This window comes from Loxodonta africana, chromosome 1, assembly GCF_030014295.1.
Source record: "Loxodonta africana isolate mLoxAfr1 chromosome 1, mLoxAfr1.hap2, whole genome shotgun sequence".
Taxonomy (NCBI): Eukaryota; Metazoa; Chordata; class Mammalia; order Proboscidea; family Elephantidae; genus Loxodonta; species Loxodonta africana.
In genome coordinates, this window is record NC_087342.1 from 99,246,785 (window position 1) to 99,263,447 (window position 16,663).

The window sequence follows — 16,663 nt, forward strand, 5'->3', positions numbered from 1 at the left end:
AAATTAACTTACATCAGAGATTTTGTATTTTCCTGCATTGGAAGCTCATATATGTAGGGTTTGGTGTGGGAGACTGTGTTCTGGTCAAAAGGTCTATATTGATTAAATATTGCCCTGAAAATCATAGCCTTTATTAGCACTCATTATTACATAGATTTATTTAAATTATCAAAGGAGCCCTGGTCGTGCAGTGGCTGAGCACTTAGCTACTGGTTGAGGGACTGGCAGTTCAAACCCACCAGCCATTCTGCGGAAGAAAGATGTGGCAGTCTGCCTCCATAAAGATTACAGCCTTGGAGGCCCTATGGGGAAGTTCTGCTCTGTCTTGTGGGGTCACTATGTGTTGAAATTGACTTGATGGCAGTGGGTATTTAAATTAGCCTTACTTATAGCATGGTTTTTAGAGTATGATTTATAATTGAAAATTCATAAGCTTTTACCTGAAACAGGAAAAGCAATTGACTCCTGGAAAGCCATTCTTCAAAGACAACCAATATTTTGTCCCATTGGTTCAAACTGATTCTGAATATTTTGCCCCATTGTCTCATCATGTACTATAAGACAAATCATGTTTTTTTATTTTTATTATTCAATAAATATTTACTGATGATCCAAAAATATATATATATATTTCCTTGAAACTGAATGATTGATGACCCTCTTTGAGCAAGGAATCTAGTTTCTGGGGCTTATTGCTTCTGAATATAGCTAGGTCTGCCACCTTTTTCTCATTTAGGAGAACTAGGGCAAATAGAACATACTATGGGCTGGCATTCTTTATGTCCTCTTTCTCTTTGACACACTCAAGGAAACCCAGGCATACAGTAGAGTAAAAGGTCCCCGGAGGCTATTTCTCTAGTAACTCTAGTAAATTATTTTCAAACACAACAGAGACCCTAGTTAAATCTAAGGTATGTGGGCATGTATCCATACCCCCAGTTATCACTTTAGCACACACCATTCTCTCAATGGCCATCACTCAGCCGCAATGAATTTATATGAGTCAGGAGGTGGGTCTCTTTCTCAGATTGTCTAAGAACTATGGCCTCTATCTTTGTGCATGCTTAGTCTTAGAGACTTGTTCTTAGAAAAGCTGTAGTTTATAGTGAAAATGGGATGATTTGGGAGGTACAGGAGACCTAGGTTCTCGTCCTCTTGGGGCCGTGTAATCTTCCTTCATACTCAATAGGGAAGTAAAGATAATGTGCATTAAAGTATTCTGAGTACCTAGAAAAAAATGCTAATTAAATATGCATTACCAGTACTTTAATGTTTTTTAAAATAATGTGTAGTGAATTTACTATAATTCTACCAACTCATTCTTGTAATTTAGCCAGTATATAGAAGGTACTATCTTCTGAATCACTGTGGAAGCATGATTGCTGTTTTCTTCTGTTAGATGCACAATTTATATTTCAGAAACCACTAGAGTGTAAGTGCCTTGAGGGCAGGGAATTTGTTTTGTGTACTGCTATACCCTGAGCACCTAGAACAGTGTCTGGCTCACAGTAGCACTGAGTAGACATTTATGGAATGAAGGAATGAAACTATCTCATTAGCTTGGACAATGGGCTTTTCTTTAATGTTTCTTAGTTTACACCTTGTGTTAGCTCTTCTTCTTAAGGGCAGCATGCCTTCTGTGATATTTCCATTCAATAGAATGAGTTCTACCATTTCCTTGGTTTTATCAAGAATAGATCATTGGCCACTGTGGCAGGCACTGTTGATTATCCACCCAACAGTCTTCACTCCTCTTGCTTCTTCCTTGCTCAGGAACCATGATTTTATTTAGATATTGAGCAGATGGCAGTGCACGTAGGGCAGGTATCAGGGTTGGCTTAAGCCTTTTATAATAATTCCATGGTAAACATGTTTTTGGTTTTGTTTTGGTTTTGGCCAATGAGATGTAAAAAAAAAAAGGCAGGGAGGGGGAGTTCTTGTAAAACTTTTCTTTTGTGATCAGAGAGAGATCATTTTGCAAAGAAAACCTGTTTTTACTCCACTCACCTGTTTTCTGCTTTTGAATGTGGTGGTGTGAAAATGAGATGCTAAAATCTGTAGTGGTTAACTCATAACCCTGAGAAAAGGCCTAGAGAATTGCAGAGATACCAGCCCATGGCATCATGGTCTTTACTATTTAAGCATCATAGTTGAGTATTCTGTTACTTGTAGCCCAAAGCATTCCCATCACAGCCAGGATTTATTGATTGGTAATAGATCTATTCCAGCACATTTTATAATCAATAGCCTTTGATAAACATGTGGCTAACGATTAAATCTGTCCATCCACTCCTACTTAAGGTAGTGGGGTATGCTGTCGCATTTGATATTTGGGTCAGTGTCACCAAACCGTTTCTATATCTGTCATCGATTGAGTTTTCCCATAGTCCGTCTTTAGGACAGGTCTTGAGGATATCACTGTATCCCAAACTGCCAAACTTTTGTACTCTTCTTTTCCCACCTATTAATGATGTGAAAGCATGAATGTTTTTCACTGATCATTGAGCAGAGTTGTCATCATACTTAAGTAAATATAATCACTTAACTTGTCAATCTGGGAGGAATATAATTGTCATTGAATTCATTGCTTCCCTTTTTCATGCACATGGTGGTTTGGCATTAATACTCTACAACGTGGGACAACATCTAGGCCTGCTCTGGACCATTTTACAATTCCAGATTGTTGCTATAAAACATTTATCACCCTTATTTTAGTACCTTTGTTGGGACATTTTTATTACTTTCCCTTCTACATGATTATTGTCCCACTACAGACTGTCATTAATTTCTGTGTGGTTAATCCCCATCAGAGTGGAAACCTTTACATTGGGTCTTGAATCATCTGAACTGCATGAGCACAGTAAGTCATTGCCCGTCTGTGTATATTGACTTCAATTTGCCAAATTATTACCATTAGTGATATTATTACCTGCAATAATTTTTATTGCTCAGATAAAACAATTCTTCCTGCAGAGTGGCCCCATTGCCACTTGATGTTATGACAAGGTTCTAAATTTATTGTTTTCTGCATTGATACCGAAGTAGGATAAGTCTTAGTTCTGAGTTACAAAACTAGTTCACATGAAGCCACACTATTACTGAGATGACTAGGTTTATTTGAATGTTATTAAATTTTCCCACATGCTTAATGTCCCTTATCAGAATCAAACATTGTTTTTCTGAATAAAATTGTGTCATATTTCTGTTAAGTAGAACAGCCCCATATCACTAAAATAGTGTAGTATTATTGAATTACTAGGAGCCCTGGTGGCACAATGGTTAAGCGCCTGGCTGCTAACTGAAATATTGGTGGTTCGAACCCACCAGTGGCTCTGTGAGAGAAAAGACCTGGAGATCTGCTCCCATAAAAATTAGAGCCTAGGAATGTCAAATGGTACAGCCACTTTGGAAATCGATTTGGTGCTTCCTTCAAAAGTTAGAAACAGAACTACCATACGATCCAGCAATCCCACTCCTTGGAATATATCTTAGAGAAATAAGAGCCTTTACACGAACAGATATATGCACATCCATGTTTATTGCAGCACTGTTTACAATAGCAAAAAGATGGAAGCAACCAAGGTGCCCATCAACGGATGAATGGATAAATAAATTATGGTATATTCACACAATGGAATAGTACGCATCGATAAAGAACAGTGAGGAATCTGTGAAACATTTCATAACATGGAGGAATCTGGAAGGCATTATGCTGAGTGAAATTAGTCAGTTGCAAAAAGACAAATATTGTATAAGACCACTATTATAAGAACTTGAGAAATAGTTTAAACTGAGAAGAAAACATTCTTTTGTGGTCACGAGAGGGGAGAGGGAGGGACGGTGGGAGAGAGGGATTCACAAATTAGTAGATAAGAACTACTTTAGGTGAAGGGAAAGACAGCACACAATACAGGGAAGGCCAGCACAATTGGACTAAACCAAAAGCAAAGAAGTTTCCTGAATAACCTGAATGCTTCGAAGGCCAGCATGGCAGGGGTCTGGGGACCATGGTTTCAGGGGACGTCTAAGTCAATTGACATAATAAAATCCGTTAAGAAAACATTCTGCATCCCACTTTGAAGAGTGGCATCTGGGGCCTTAAACTCTAGCAAGCAGCCATCTAAGATACATCAATTGGTCTCAACCCACCTGGATTGAAGGAGAATGAAGAACACCAAGGACACGAGGCAGTTAAGAGCCCAAGAGACAGAAAGGGCCACATGAACCAGCGACTACTTCATCCTGAGACCAGAAGAACTAGATGGTGCCTGGCTACAACCGATGACTACTCTGACAGGAAACACATCAGAGAACCCCTGAGGGAGCAGGAGAGCAGTGGGATGCAGACCCCAAACTCTCATAAGACCAGACTTAATGGTCTGACTGAGACTAGAAGGACCCCGGTGATCATGGCCCCCAAACCTTCTGTTGCCCCAGGACAGGAACCATTCCTGAAGCCAACTCTTCAGACATGCATTGGACTGGACAATGGGTTGGAGAGGGATGCTGGTGAGGAGTGAGCTTCTTGGATCAGGTGGACACTTGAGACTATGTTGGCATTTCCTGCCTGGAGGGGAGATGAGAGGGTGGAGGGGATTAGAAGCTGGCGAAAAGGACACAAAAAGAGAGAGTGGAGGAAGAGAGCAGGCTGTCTCATTAGGGGGAGAGTAATTGGGAGTGTGTAGCAAGGTGTGTATATGGGTTTCTGTGTGAGAGACTGACTTGATTTGTAATCTTTCACTTAAAGCACAATAAAAATTATTAAAAAAAAAAAATTTAGAGCCTAGGAAACCCTATGGGGCAGTTCTACTCTGTCACATGCAGTTGCTATGAGTTGGAATTGACTCCACACACCTAACAACAACATCATCAAATTGTAGACTGATTAATCTTTTGTGGAAACCCTGGTGGCATAGTGGTTAAGAGCTACGACTGCTAACCAAAAGGTTGACAGTTCGAATCCACCAGGCACTCCTTGAAAACTGTGTGGAGCAGTTCTCTGTCCTATAGAGTCCATATGAATCGGAATCGACTCAGCGGCAGTGGGTTTGGTTTTTTTTTTTTTTTTTTTTTGGTTTTTATCTTTTGTGTTCCTAACCAGTATAACCTGTGGCTACTCTTTTTCAGAATATCCATAGGTGTTTGTTTTACCATTTAACAAGTTACTGTTCCCCAAACAACCAAGTTGCTCTCAACATGCCATTTATTGTGTTTTTGAGAATTTTTAGTGTCACCAGAGCTTCTTGAATTTCTTTTTCTTTGACACTTCCTAGCAGCATAGCCTTGGGCAAATTACTTAACCTCACTGAGCCTTAGTTTCCTCATTATAAAACAGAGAAAAGACTGGCATCACAGAGTGGTTGTGAAAGTGCTTTCTCGACTGTAATTTGGCATATAATTTTAAGGGAGTATGGTGAAGATGCCTGTCAGAAGCCAGTTGGCTGTAACTCTGATATAATTCTGTTTCAGTAATCTTGGTTAAACTTCCAGCCATACTGTGGCGTTGTTGTACCTTGGGTTAGATACAGATTAGTTGGGACCATGTTAAAATGGGGCAGCCTATAAAGCGAAGGCACTTGTGGCTAGAATACCTGAATTAACTTTTTGCTGAGGCTTTTTTTTTTTCTTTCCAGTTGTTATTGAGTCATTTCCGACCCGGGGTGACCCCATGTGCCTCAGAGCAGAATTGTGTTCCATAGGGTTTTTAGTGACTGGTTTTGCAGAAGCAGATTGCCAGGCCTTTTTCCTAAGACACCTCTGGGTGGATTTGAACCACCAACCTTTCGGTTTACAGCCAAGCTTTAACCATTTGCACCACTGGGGTCAAAAGAGAGGAGAGATGTTGCTTCTCCAGGGATCTCTAGTTGTGGCTTCTCAGAATGGACACATTGCTCATTCTGAGTAGACAGGAAATTTTTCCTACAAGGTGAAAAAGTTGGAGCTATCGGCATGTACACATAGAAAAGTTATAGCCGTGATGTTGTATAACTCAGTTTGCTTGGCAATTCCCCTTCCCAAGCTGCAGATCTTTCTCGGCCTTGGCCCTCTTCTTTTTAGCCAGTTTTTCTAGGTATAGTAGTTAGTGCATTCAGACTCTGGGGTCAAGTAGACCTGGATTTGAGCCCAGACTCCATTGCCTGCTCTGTGTGACCCAGCCTCAGTAATCCTGTTTCCTTATCTATACATGAGAATAATAATAGTACCTACCTTATTAATGAGCATTAAATGAGAAAATGGATATATATAAAAGCTTGCACAGGGCCTGGTACCTAGTAAGTAGCCAATAAATTTTAACTATTATTTATGTATGTATGTGTGAACTTACGTATCTCCTCTGGAGGCAACAAAATTGATAAACATTGAAAAGCTTCAAAGCCATAAGTCTTCATAGCATTGTCCCTGGACTACAGACTGTTTTGCCTTCTTTCAGTGGTGACGCAAAGTGCCTCTTCACACTCCGCTCTCCTCTCATTCTCAGGGGTGTTTCTCACCAACCTTGTTTTGTCCTCAGACTCCCACCATTTTCTAGGTGATACCAACCCCTTCCTCCTTGCAGGCCTCTTTTCTTTAAAAAGGCAGATCTGACTTTTTTAATTGGTTTGTTGAGTTTTAGAGTTTGTGGAGCAAATATCCCTAAAATAATTTCTGGCAGCCTCCAAATGGTCTGCCTTGAGTCACATGTCTTTCTGTCATAGGAAACAATGGCCTTTCCTCCCTTCTTTCCTCTTCATTGTGTTGGAATGTGTATCCTTCTGATTTCTATTTGGCAGTAGTCTTCATCTGAGTAAATTCTAATTCTTAATCTACTTCAATTATAATGAATCTTCATCTCCTTCAAAAATAGAATAAAATATTTTAAATCATGAAAAGGTATAAAGAAATGTAGCGAACGCTCATGGCGCTATCACTCAGCTGATTTACCTTCTTCGTCTGTACAGGAGGCTCAGCAGCTCTTGGAACCTGACAGTCAGCCTGGCCCTTCTCTTGCTATAGTGATTCTGTCCAGTCCAGGGTGTGCGAATGCTTCACCTGTTAGACTCTCAGCATCGGTCAACCGTTTGGCCCGAGTTAAAATTTAGCGTCTTGATTTGATGGCTTACTTGAAGAATTCCCAAAACATCAAGAGTGTATTTAGGAAACATCAACTAGAAAGAAACCAGTAGTTAACCTTGGGATCCAAAGTAGATTTATCATTTACAATCCTCATATACTCGTGGCCTCCCTCCAGGGAAGAAAACAATAATAATAAACACTCCTACGTAGTTTTTTATAGATGACAAATCTTTCTTATACATCTGCCTATTCTTTACAGCAACCCCTCTGAGGTGTGTACTGCAGGTGGTGGATCCCGGGTTCCCTTTTGTATGGGAGAAAATGGTCACAGTGAATGAGTGCAGAACACACAGCATTGGTGTGTCTGCAGAAGAGTAATTTACCTTCTATCCAATGAGTGGATTTTTGACATATGTAGATATTTGCACTGTGTTGCCTGTTTTATTTTATTCGGCTTGGGCTCTGGTTCATTTCTGATTGTTCATTTAGTAGGCTTATGAGTACTCTTTCTCTGGAGATCAGTGAAAGCCAATAAAACACCTTAAAAGCAACCTTTTCCACTGATTAATATAAGTAATATGCTTATTGTAGAAAACCTGAATAATTTAGGAAAGTATAAAAATGAAATTAAACATCACCTACAATTCCACAGGTGGGCCTGGCAATCTACTTCCAAAAGATCATAGCCTTGAAAACCTTGTGGAGCGGTTCTATTCTGCACACGTGGTGTCGCCGTTAGTTGGAGTTGACTCCATGGCAACTAATGACAACACTTTGATGTGTTTTCTTCCTGGTCTTTTCTATGCATATACTTTTTTTTTTTAATAAAAGAGGTCATATGAAATGTATAATTTTGGGTCCTATTTTCACTCTGTTGAGATCATTTCTCTTGTTAATAGATAACTTTCCAACACATGATTTTTAATAACATTTCATTTCGTGTTGGAACTATAACTTATTTGATGAATTCTAATTTGTAGGTGTTTATGTTGTTTACAATTTTTAACCAAAATAAGTAACACTGGTATAAGCTGTCTTAGATAATCTTTGTCTGCATCTCTGATTATTTTCTTATGGTCAGAGATTATGAACCATTTTAAGGCTCATTAGGTATACATTGCCAGCTTGTTTTCTAGAACGGTTTTACAACATACACCCCGACCTGCAGTGTAAGAAAGCTAGCCTCACTACACCCTGGTCAGCACTGAAGAGTATAACTTTTTAAATCTTTGCTAATTTAATTGGTGAAAAATTTTACCTTACTTCCATCACATGTGAACTGTTATGTCTTGTAGCCTCTTTTGTATTTTGTGAGATCTATTTTCCTTTACTCTCTGTGAGACTAGTATTGAAAATAATACCATGGTAATATCTTACCCCTTTTTTGGTGTTAATGATAGGGACAAAATGATGAGCTGTCTGAGTTATCAGACTGTATTTAATGCTGTTAATAATAACTATCTTTCAGAATAAATGTTGGACTTATCTAGGGAGATGAGACAGATTAGCAAGCCAGGCACCTCTACCGAAAGGATAGAAACATCTCTTGAAGATGGGGCAATATCAGCTTTTTCTCCTGACAGAGCCTTATTTCTACTTTAGAGTTGCCTTGCCTTGTGGGGGTTTGGGGAATAGAAGGTGAACAATGAGACATTTCAGTGGTATTTTTACCCCCATTGTATTCTAGTCCCCAAGTACTGTAAGCTTACATAAGGCTATAACTTCTGCTTCCCTGTTTGAGTGAGAGGGATGCCAGATAAGACTGAGTTAGAAATGTCTTAATCAGATAGTCCCCTAGAACCAGAATAAGGGTCCCCAGGGGAGGTGGAGAAAAAGTTCAGGAAATTAGGAATGGTCTACATGATTCTTAGGATTCTTTTTCCTCATTGGGTTAATCTTGTGTTCCCCAAGCTTTAGTGATGTGCCACCTTCATAATTTTTTTTTTGTTATATTCTATACTAATATTTAGTAAATACATTTTTTTTAAAAAATAAGCTCATTTTATGTACTCAGATTTATTTTAAAAAATTAACTATTCTATAAATGGAAAACCATTATCACTTGCCATAAATCAAAAGTAACCTTAAAAATCAACACAGTGAAAAACAACAGTCTTACTAAATTCTAAGCCAGATTCTGTTGCTTGCAAATGTGTTGATCCTGAGGCTGCCCTCCCTTTGTTAAAAAACAGCCTTATAGACAGAGTAGCACCATACTGAGACTTTCTCCTCAAGGCTAGCAGAAGGACTTTAACAGAATAAAAAAAAAAGAACAACTTTTTTATTCAATATTTAATGCTATGTATATATGGACTAAAAATTATCTCCTGTTCTAGGGTTAGGCTAGGTTATGTTGCCATAACAAATTAACCCTGAAATCTCAGTGAATTAACCCAACAGTGGTTTATTTCTTGCTCATATTACACATACAAAATGGGATTAGGCAGGGGGTAGAGGAAAGGCTCCGTGTAGTCATTCAGTGACCCAGGTTGAGGGCTCCACCATCTGAAAGCTCTCCAGTCACCACAGCAGAAGAGTGCTTATACAGAACCCACAAACTTACTCTTTTATATTTCAGCCTGGAAGTGATAGCCTCACTTCTCTTCTCAACCTGTTGACCGGAAGTAGTCATATGGCCTTGCCTAGCAGAAGGGCTGGGATATATAGATAAGCACATGAATTATTTGGTAAACATTGCTATGTCTGCTACAAAGTACGGCGGGTTTAGATGCATTTGATGAGGAATGGATAGGGGTGTTTTTTATTTGCAGAAGGTTGATTACATTTGGGGTAGTTTGTAATATTATTAATATTATACTAAGCAAATGAAGATGGTCAGATACATCAGACTATCTATCCCTTGGTAATGGTGTCTTCTCTCTCAAAGTTTCATCAAAGAACGGTCAAAAGTCAACACAGTTCCTCTGAAGAGTAAGAAGGCTTCCAGTTTTCATGAATTTGCCCGGAATACCAGTGATGCTTGGGACATTGGCGATGATGAGGAAGAGGACTTTTCCTCACCTTCTTTCCAAACTTTGAACTCAAAAGTTGCTTTGGCAACTGCAGCCCAGGTCCTGGAAAACCACAGCAAGCTGAGGGTGAAACCAGAACGGTCCCAGTCAACAACATCCGATGTTGCTGCCAACTACAAGGTCATCAAATCCAGCAGTGATGCCCAGCTGGCCAGAAATTCCAGTAAGTCCATCCTGCCCCTCCATAGCCACAGCCGTCCCAACAGAGAGCGTTTTAAATAAAAAAGATTTTTCTTTAGGAACTCACGCAGATCTTCCATTGGATGATAAATAAGTAAGCTCAACCCAGAAGTACAACATCAATGAGCCTAACTGATCATAAGCTCTGCTGGCCCCCTCCAACCTTGATGGCTGCTTAGCCCTATGACATGGAACTTTACTTCTGACTCTCAAGTGTTGCCTGCCATTCTTGTCTTTTTCTATTCTTCCCTATGGTGGGGTCCAAAACTTTTATGGTTTGATTGTTTCATCTTGCTTTAGTTAAGCCTGGTCAGGTTTAAGAATATGGACTAAGGGATTTCAAGTTGCTAGTGGCTGAATTTCGCAAACACTTGGCACCATTAATGGGCCTCCTTAGCTCTGGGAACAGCCATTAGCATGAAGTTGTCTTTTTCCTGTTTCTGAGGGACTGGGTCACGGCGCCCTGACTGCCAAGCATGCCCATCAGGTTGGATGGGGTGAGAGGAGATGCCAGGCCTGTTTCTTTTTAGGAAACTGGTCTCAATAACCACTTGGGGTGGTGATGGTTTTATAAGACGTTTGGAGACTCTCAGTATACCTTTTTAGCATCCATTGTTGTGTTTTAATGTTGCCCTAAGGGGTTTTGTGGAAGTTGGTTATTCTGAGCTGGAGAAGGAAGTTACCATCATTCTAGTGAAAGCTAAAAAGGCTGGTAAAGCGTGAAACCGAAAACCAAGCCAAACTCTTTGCTATCAAGTCTATTCCAAGTCATAGCAACCCTGTAGGACAGAGTAGAATGACCCTATAGGGTTTCCAAGCAGCAGCTGGTGAATTCAAACTGTTCACCTTTTGGTTAGTAGCCTGAGCTCTTAACCACTACATCACAAGGGCCCCAAAGGGTGAAAAGGAAGTAGAAAATATCAGAGCCCTGAAGTGTATCCTGGCTCATGTTGTAAGAAGATTTCTCCTTTTATAGTTTCAGACTAAGCATATGGTCATGAAATTAGGCTGTAAGGCCTTTAAAAATCATTCAGCAGTCACTTTCCTTTGCTGATTCAGGCACTAGCTTGAACCTTCAGTGCCATGTCCAGACAGTCATTCCCTGTTGATTGACCACGTGGCCACAGCTGCAGGCTGTGGAAAGTGTCTATGCACCGTGATTGAGGGTCTCCAGAGGTTTCCAGGGTGAGGGAGGAACCCTCTCCATGATTCCTAATGAGCTGCCCTTGTGCAGCCAGGGCCTTCCAGAGCATTCCTCTTATGGAGGTTCCGTCCCATGAGCAAATACCTCTTAATAGTAAATATCAGAGACACACATCTGTCTCAGCTTTGCAGTGTGTGGTCTGTATTTTCTAGGCCCCATGTTACGCTAGACCTCCCAGCTAGGTACCTTGGGGCAGTTGTTTCTGTAAACCTCATTGTGCTGGTTTGTTAGTATTCACTGTTTAATTCTTGTTATGATGACTACTTTTTAATACCCAGATATGTAAAAAATATGTAAGTCATGAATTAAAAACTGAATTTTGTTGAGGGGTGTCTTAGTTATCTAGTGCTGCTGTAACACAAATAGCACAAGTGGTGGTGGCTTTAACACACAGGAATTTATTTTCTCACAATTTAGGCAACTAGAAAGGAGCCCTGGTGGTATAGTGGTTAAAGCCCTCGGCTGCTAACCAAAAGGTTGGCAATTTGAACCCACCAGCTGCTCTGTGGGAGAAAGATGTGGCAGGCTGCTCTCATAAAGATTTCAGCCTTGGAAACCCTATGGAGCAATTCTACTCTGTCCTATAGGGTCGCTATGAGTCAAGATCAACTTGACAGCAGTGAGTTTGGGGTTTTGGAGGTGGTAGCTAGAAGTCCAAATTCAGGGCACCAGCTCTAGGGGAAGACTTTCTTTGTGTCAGCTCTAGGGGAAGGTCCTTCTCTCTTTTCAGCTTCCTCTCTCTCTGCATGACATCTGCCTTCCTCCGCCTCTGTTTGCTTGCTTAATCTGCTCTTTTGTATCTCAAAAGAGATTGATTTAAGACACAGCCTACACTAATACTTCCTCAAAAACCTAACAAACCCATTCCCAAATGGGATTATAACCACTGGTATAGGAGTTAGGATTTACAACACATATTTTCTTGGGTACAAATTCAGTCTATAACAGGGGGCAATAAAATAAACAAAGGTTTTGCTGTCAGACATAATACCTAAGGTGGCATCTTATCTCTTACTTGCAAATTACCTAACCTTTCTGAGCCACAGCTTCCTCATCTGTAAAACAATAATAAATTCCTACCACATGTTGTAAGGATCAAATGAGAGATCATATGTGAGTGACCAGCATAATGCCTTATACATACTAAGCTCTCAATAAATGTTAGTCCTCTATTGCTCATTTCTCTTACCCACCATCTGTTGAGACATGTATGGAGCCAGACATAGAGTTCAGCTTGAGTCTGTGTTCCTGTTAACTCAGTCAAGTACTGGCAGAATTAAAAGCTGGTAAAAAAAAAAAAAAAAATTTTTTTTTTTTTTTTTTCCATTTTGTCAGGAAATGTAGGCACACAGAATAACTGCAACCACCCCAAAGCAGGATTGCCTTAGGCCAGAGCTTCTCAACCGGTATGCAGGGCACACTGGAGGGCCAAGAACAGGCTCCAGTTGTGCCAGTGATATTGATCCTCCCGGCCCTTGGGGCAGTCGGATGGGGCCTGGGGCTGCTGAAGAGCAGCCACCTCCTTCCATTGCAGTGTACTTTAAATTGTCATCATTTGTTATGTGCTCTGTGATGTGGAAAGGGAAGGAAAGCACTGCTTCAGACCACAGTGCCACGGACCTCACTGTTAGCGCAGAGGAAGGTTGCAGGCTGGAGTAGAAAGAAAACATTTGAGTTTCTTCTGGAGTCGCCAGAAAGTTCTCATAGTTGCTGCAGCATCTGAAGTGTCTGTTACCACACAAGGCGCATTGGTATGTATGGTGAAAACGCAGTCCTTCCTCTGGGCAGACGGACGGAGCATGAGCTGGATTCCCCAGCTAGGCACCTTCAGGCGGTGCGCACTGTGCAGTGGCAGCTCTGGGAGAGGAGACACCATACTGAACAGTTATGTTTAAGGTTTCTTGGAATCTGTGTTCTTCGAACAGCCTGTTATGTTTCTCTTCCAAATTGTCTCAGGTGATACATGCCTGAGGAACCCTCTTCACAAACAGCAGTCACTCCCACTCCGACCCATCATCCCCCTTGTTGCCCGGATCTCAGACCAGAATGCTTCTGGGGCTCCCCCGATGACTGTGCGGGAGAAAACTCGCCTAGAAAAATTCCGGCAGCTTCTCTCCAGCCACAACACAGACTTAGGTGAGTTCCTGTGAGCCCCAGGCAAGGTAGGACCTCTTGGTGACTGGAATTCTCAGAGACTCGGAAGCTATTGCTCTTTATTCTTCCTTCTTTTACTTTTCCAGCATCTCCTGATCTGATGCCCATTGCAGTGACATGCAGGTATTAAGTCAGAAGTATGTTTCTAGAGATTAGGGACCAAATGAGGTGGGACTGGTTTCTGTGGCCTGTAGACCATAGTGCAACTATTCTGGCTTTGGTCTCCTTTACTTCCAGGCGATTCTTACTGAAATCCACACCCACTGGTCTTCAAATTCCCCTCTAACTCTAATCTCTGAGCTGACTGGATCGCTACAGCAGAGCTGTGTCCTTGGCACTTTGCTGCTCAGAGCTGCTGTTTTGGGCTTTTTCCCTTTGCTTCTCAGTAGCAGGTGGCAGCGGCAGTGGTGGTGGTCTTACTTGAATGACGGGAGGCATCTGGCAGTGCTCCTTGAGGGTAGTTTTAGGGCATGCATGGAAATTGCTAATCCAATAAGACTGTTGTCTGTTTGCAGATGAATTGAGAAAGTGTAGCTGGCCAGGGGTTCCCAGGGAGGTTCGACCTGTAACCTGGAGACTCCTGTCGGTGAGTTCTACCCACTCCGTAGAGAAGTGTGAGCCTCACACAGCCCTTATTGCTCATGAGGTTAGTCTGGGCATGTTAGTCTTTCTCCATAGGCTTTTCTAATCCTGCTGGATATGAACAGAACTGTGGGGTTGTGGTCCTGATTCTGTGCATAAAGCAACATTTTTTTTTTTGTTTTTAGCTTATAAGACTTTTTTAAAAATGTTTTTTATAATTTATTTTTGTTGTTGTTCGGAATATACACAGCAGAACATATGCCAACTCAGCAATTTCTACATGTACAATTCAGTGACATTGATTACACTCTTCAAGTATAGCCATTCTCACCTTCCTTTTCCGAGTTGTTTTTCCCCGTTGACATAAAGTCACTGCCGCCCAAGTTTCCTATCTAATCTTTCAAGTTGTAAAGCAATGTTCTTGAGAGTGTATTCCCACACATGTAGAGTGGGAATATATTCTTATTCCCACACATGTAGACAAGCACAGCTTGCTCCTGTAGTCATGACCTCACTTTCTCAACAGAAAGGAGGAAGAATATAGTGAGCCAGTGTGATCTCAGCGCTTGCTTTGGGCAAGCTCCCACATTCCCAGTGCTTCACTCCTTGACCATTGTGAATCACCAGAGTAGTGGAAACCAGCTCTGCGACTGTGCGGAGTTGATAAAGGGGCCTCCATTGGAAGCCGGTGCTCATCCTGATTTCACTGAGTACGGAGCACTGTGCCACCCACGGCAATAGGAACGCTTGGATTTCCTAAACCTGTAAAATTCATTCGTTCATCTGATAAAGATTTGTCGAAGTGCCTGCTGTTTGCCAGGCACAGTGCGAGGTGCAGTGAGGGTATGCACAAATGAATAAACTACAGTCCCTGCTTTCCAGGCGTTCACTATAGAATGCATTACGTAAATGTCTACAAGAGAAAGAATCTCTCTCCTGACTGCCCTCCCACAGCCTCAGTCTTACAACCATGTAGTCATTGCCTTTGCACTTGTAATAAGTTTGAATGCTATTCAGAGTAGAGTTGGTGAAAACGGAAGGGGAACAGGAGATGAAAGAACTGAGAATGGAATCTAGACCAGGGATAAGAATGAAAGCTGGCCTGGAGCTCTGGCCAGGAGGGAGGCTGTTCCCAGAAGTTCTGTGGCTCTGTGTTGTAGCTGCCATGTTGGAGGTTCCATTCAGTTTCCTAAGCTAGAAATTCTGAACATTTCAGCGGAAAAGAATGTGTAACTGGCACCAACTTACTTGGCACACCACAACACGCACTGTAGAGGTTTCTGGATCCCCATGATTCTCAGGAGTCTGGCCCTGCACACACATAGCCCTCAGAGGCCGTGACACGGGCCCAGGTCCCTCCCACTGACCTGTACTGACTGCTGTACTGTGCCAACTCTGCAGCTCTGGAAGCTCAGCAGCCGCACACACTCCAAGTGCAGTGCGGGGCCAAAGGAGCAAGTAGCCCTGGGAACTCGGCCCGGCTTCATCTGCCCGCATGGGGATCTCACTGAATGGGGAGAGGGCAAACTGGGTGGCCAAACCAGAAGAAGATTTACCCTCGTCCCCTTGGCAGCTTGTCTGCTGTTCCTTTGATCGTTTCCAAGCCACTGCTCAGGCTTAAATAAAAATTAAGGACTCATCCAACCAATGTCTATCCCCATCTGACTGGCAGTCCTGTCTATAGGGCTATCTCCCAGCAAACACTGAGAGGAGGAAGCTGACCCTGCAGCGGAAGCGGGAAGAATATTTTGGCTTCATTGAGCAGTATTATGACTCTCGAAATGAAGAACATCACCAGGATACTTACAGACAGGTACAGCCATCACTTGCTACCTCTTCTTTCTTTCTTTAATAGTGATAATTTTCAGGTATATCTCCTGGTAATGCTATCAGGGTATGGGTTTTTCCAACTCTTCATGCAATAGCATGCTGGTTAGGAATTTTTTCCCCCCCCAGCGCTGCTGTTTTCTTTCTTTCCATTCAGCAGCTCTAATTTTATCTATCTACCTATATAAATTTTTTTTTTTGGTTGAGTGGACTGGTCATTGGCAATGCATCTCAAAACTTAATATGCATACAGATCACCTAGGATCTTGATAAAATCCCACCTAAGAGATTATGATAAAATGCAGATTCTGATTCAGTAGGCCTGCGTACTTCTCACAAGCTCCTAGGTGATGCTGATGCTGCGGGTCCACAGACCATATTCTGAGGAGTGAGGGTTATTGGACACAAGGCAAAAGATGAGTACACTCAGCAGTGGTTCAGTCCCTCTGCACTGTGACATCATTGTGTTCTTTGGCAGCTGCAGTGCCTATTCAGCACCCAGTCTGCCTGTCTGCAGGAGTGTAGCCATCAGCAGCCTCGATGGGGCACTTCCTGTCATTGCTCAGAGTGTACCCCACTGCCTGAGAAAGATCTGCAGGAAACATCATATGTTGAGGGAGAGTAGTCCCTT

General features: G+C 41.8%; 1 protein-coding gene across 1 annotated transcript in view; it reads left to right on the forward strand.

Moving 5' to 3' along the window:
* Window positions 1-16,663, forward strand: part of TBC1D22B (TBC1 domain family member 22B) — a 74,964-nt gene that overhangs the window by 13,794 nt on the left and 44,507 nt on the right. Inside the window, exons 3-6 of the mRNA XM_010587970.3 lie at window positions 9,941-10,248; window positions 13,426-13,605; window positions 14,139-14,209; window positions 15,890-16,018. Coding sequence (XP_010586272.1) covers window positions 9,941-10,248; window positions 13,426-13,605; window positions 14,139-14,209; window positions 15,890-16,018 — 688 coding nt within the window. The remainder of the gene's footprint in view (window positions 1-9,940; window positions 10,249-13,425; window positions 13,606-14,138; window positions 14,210-15,889; window positions 16,019-16,663) is intronic.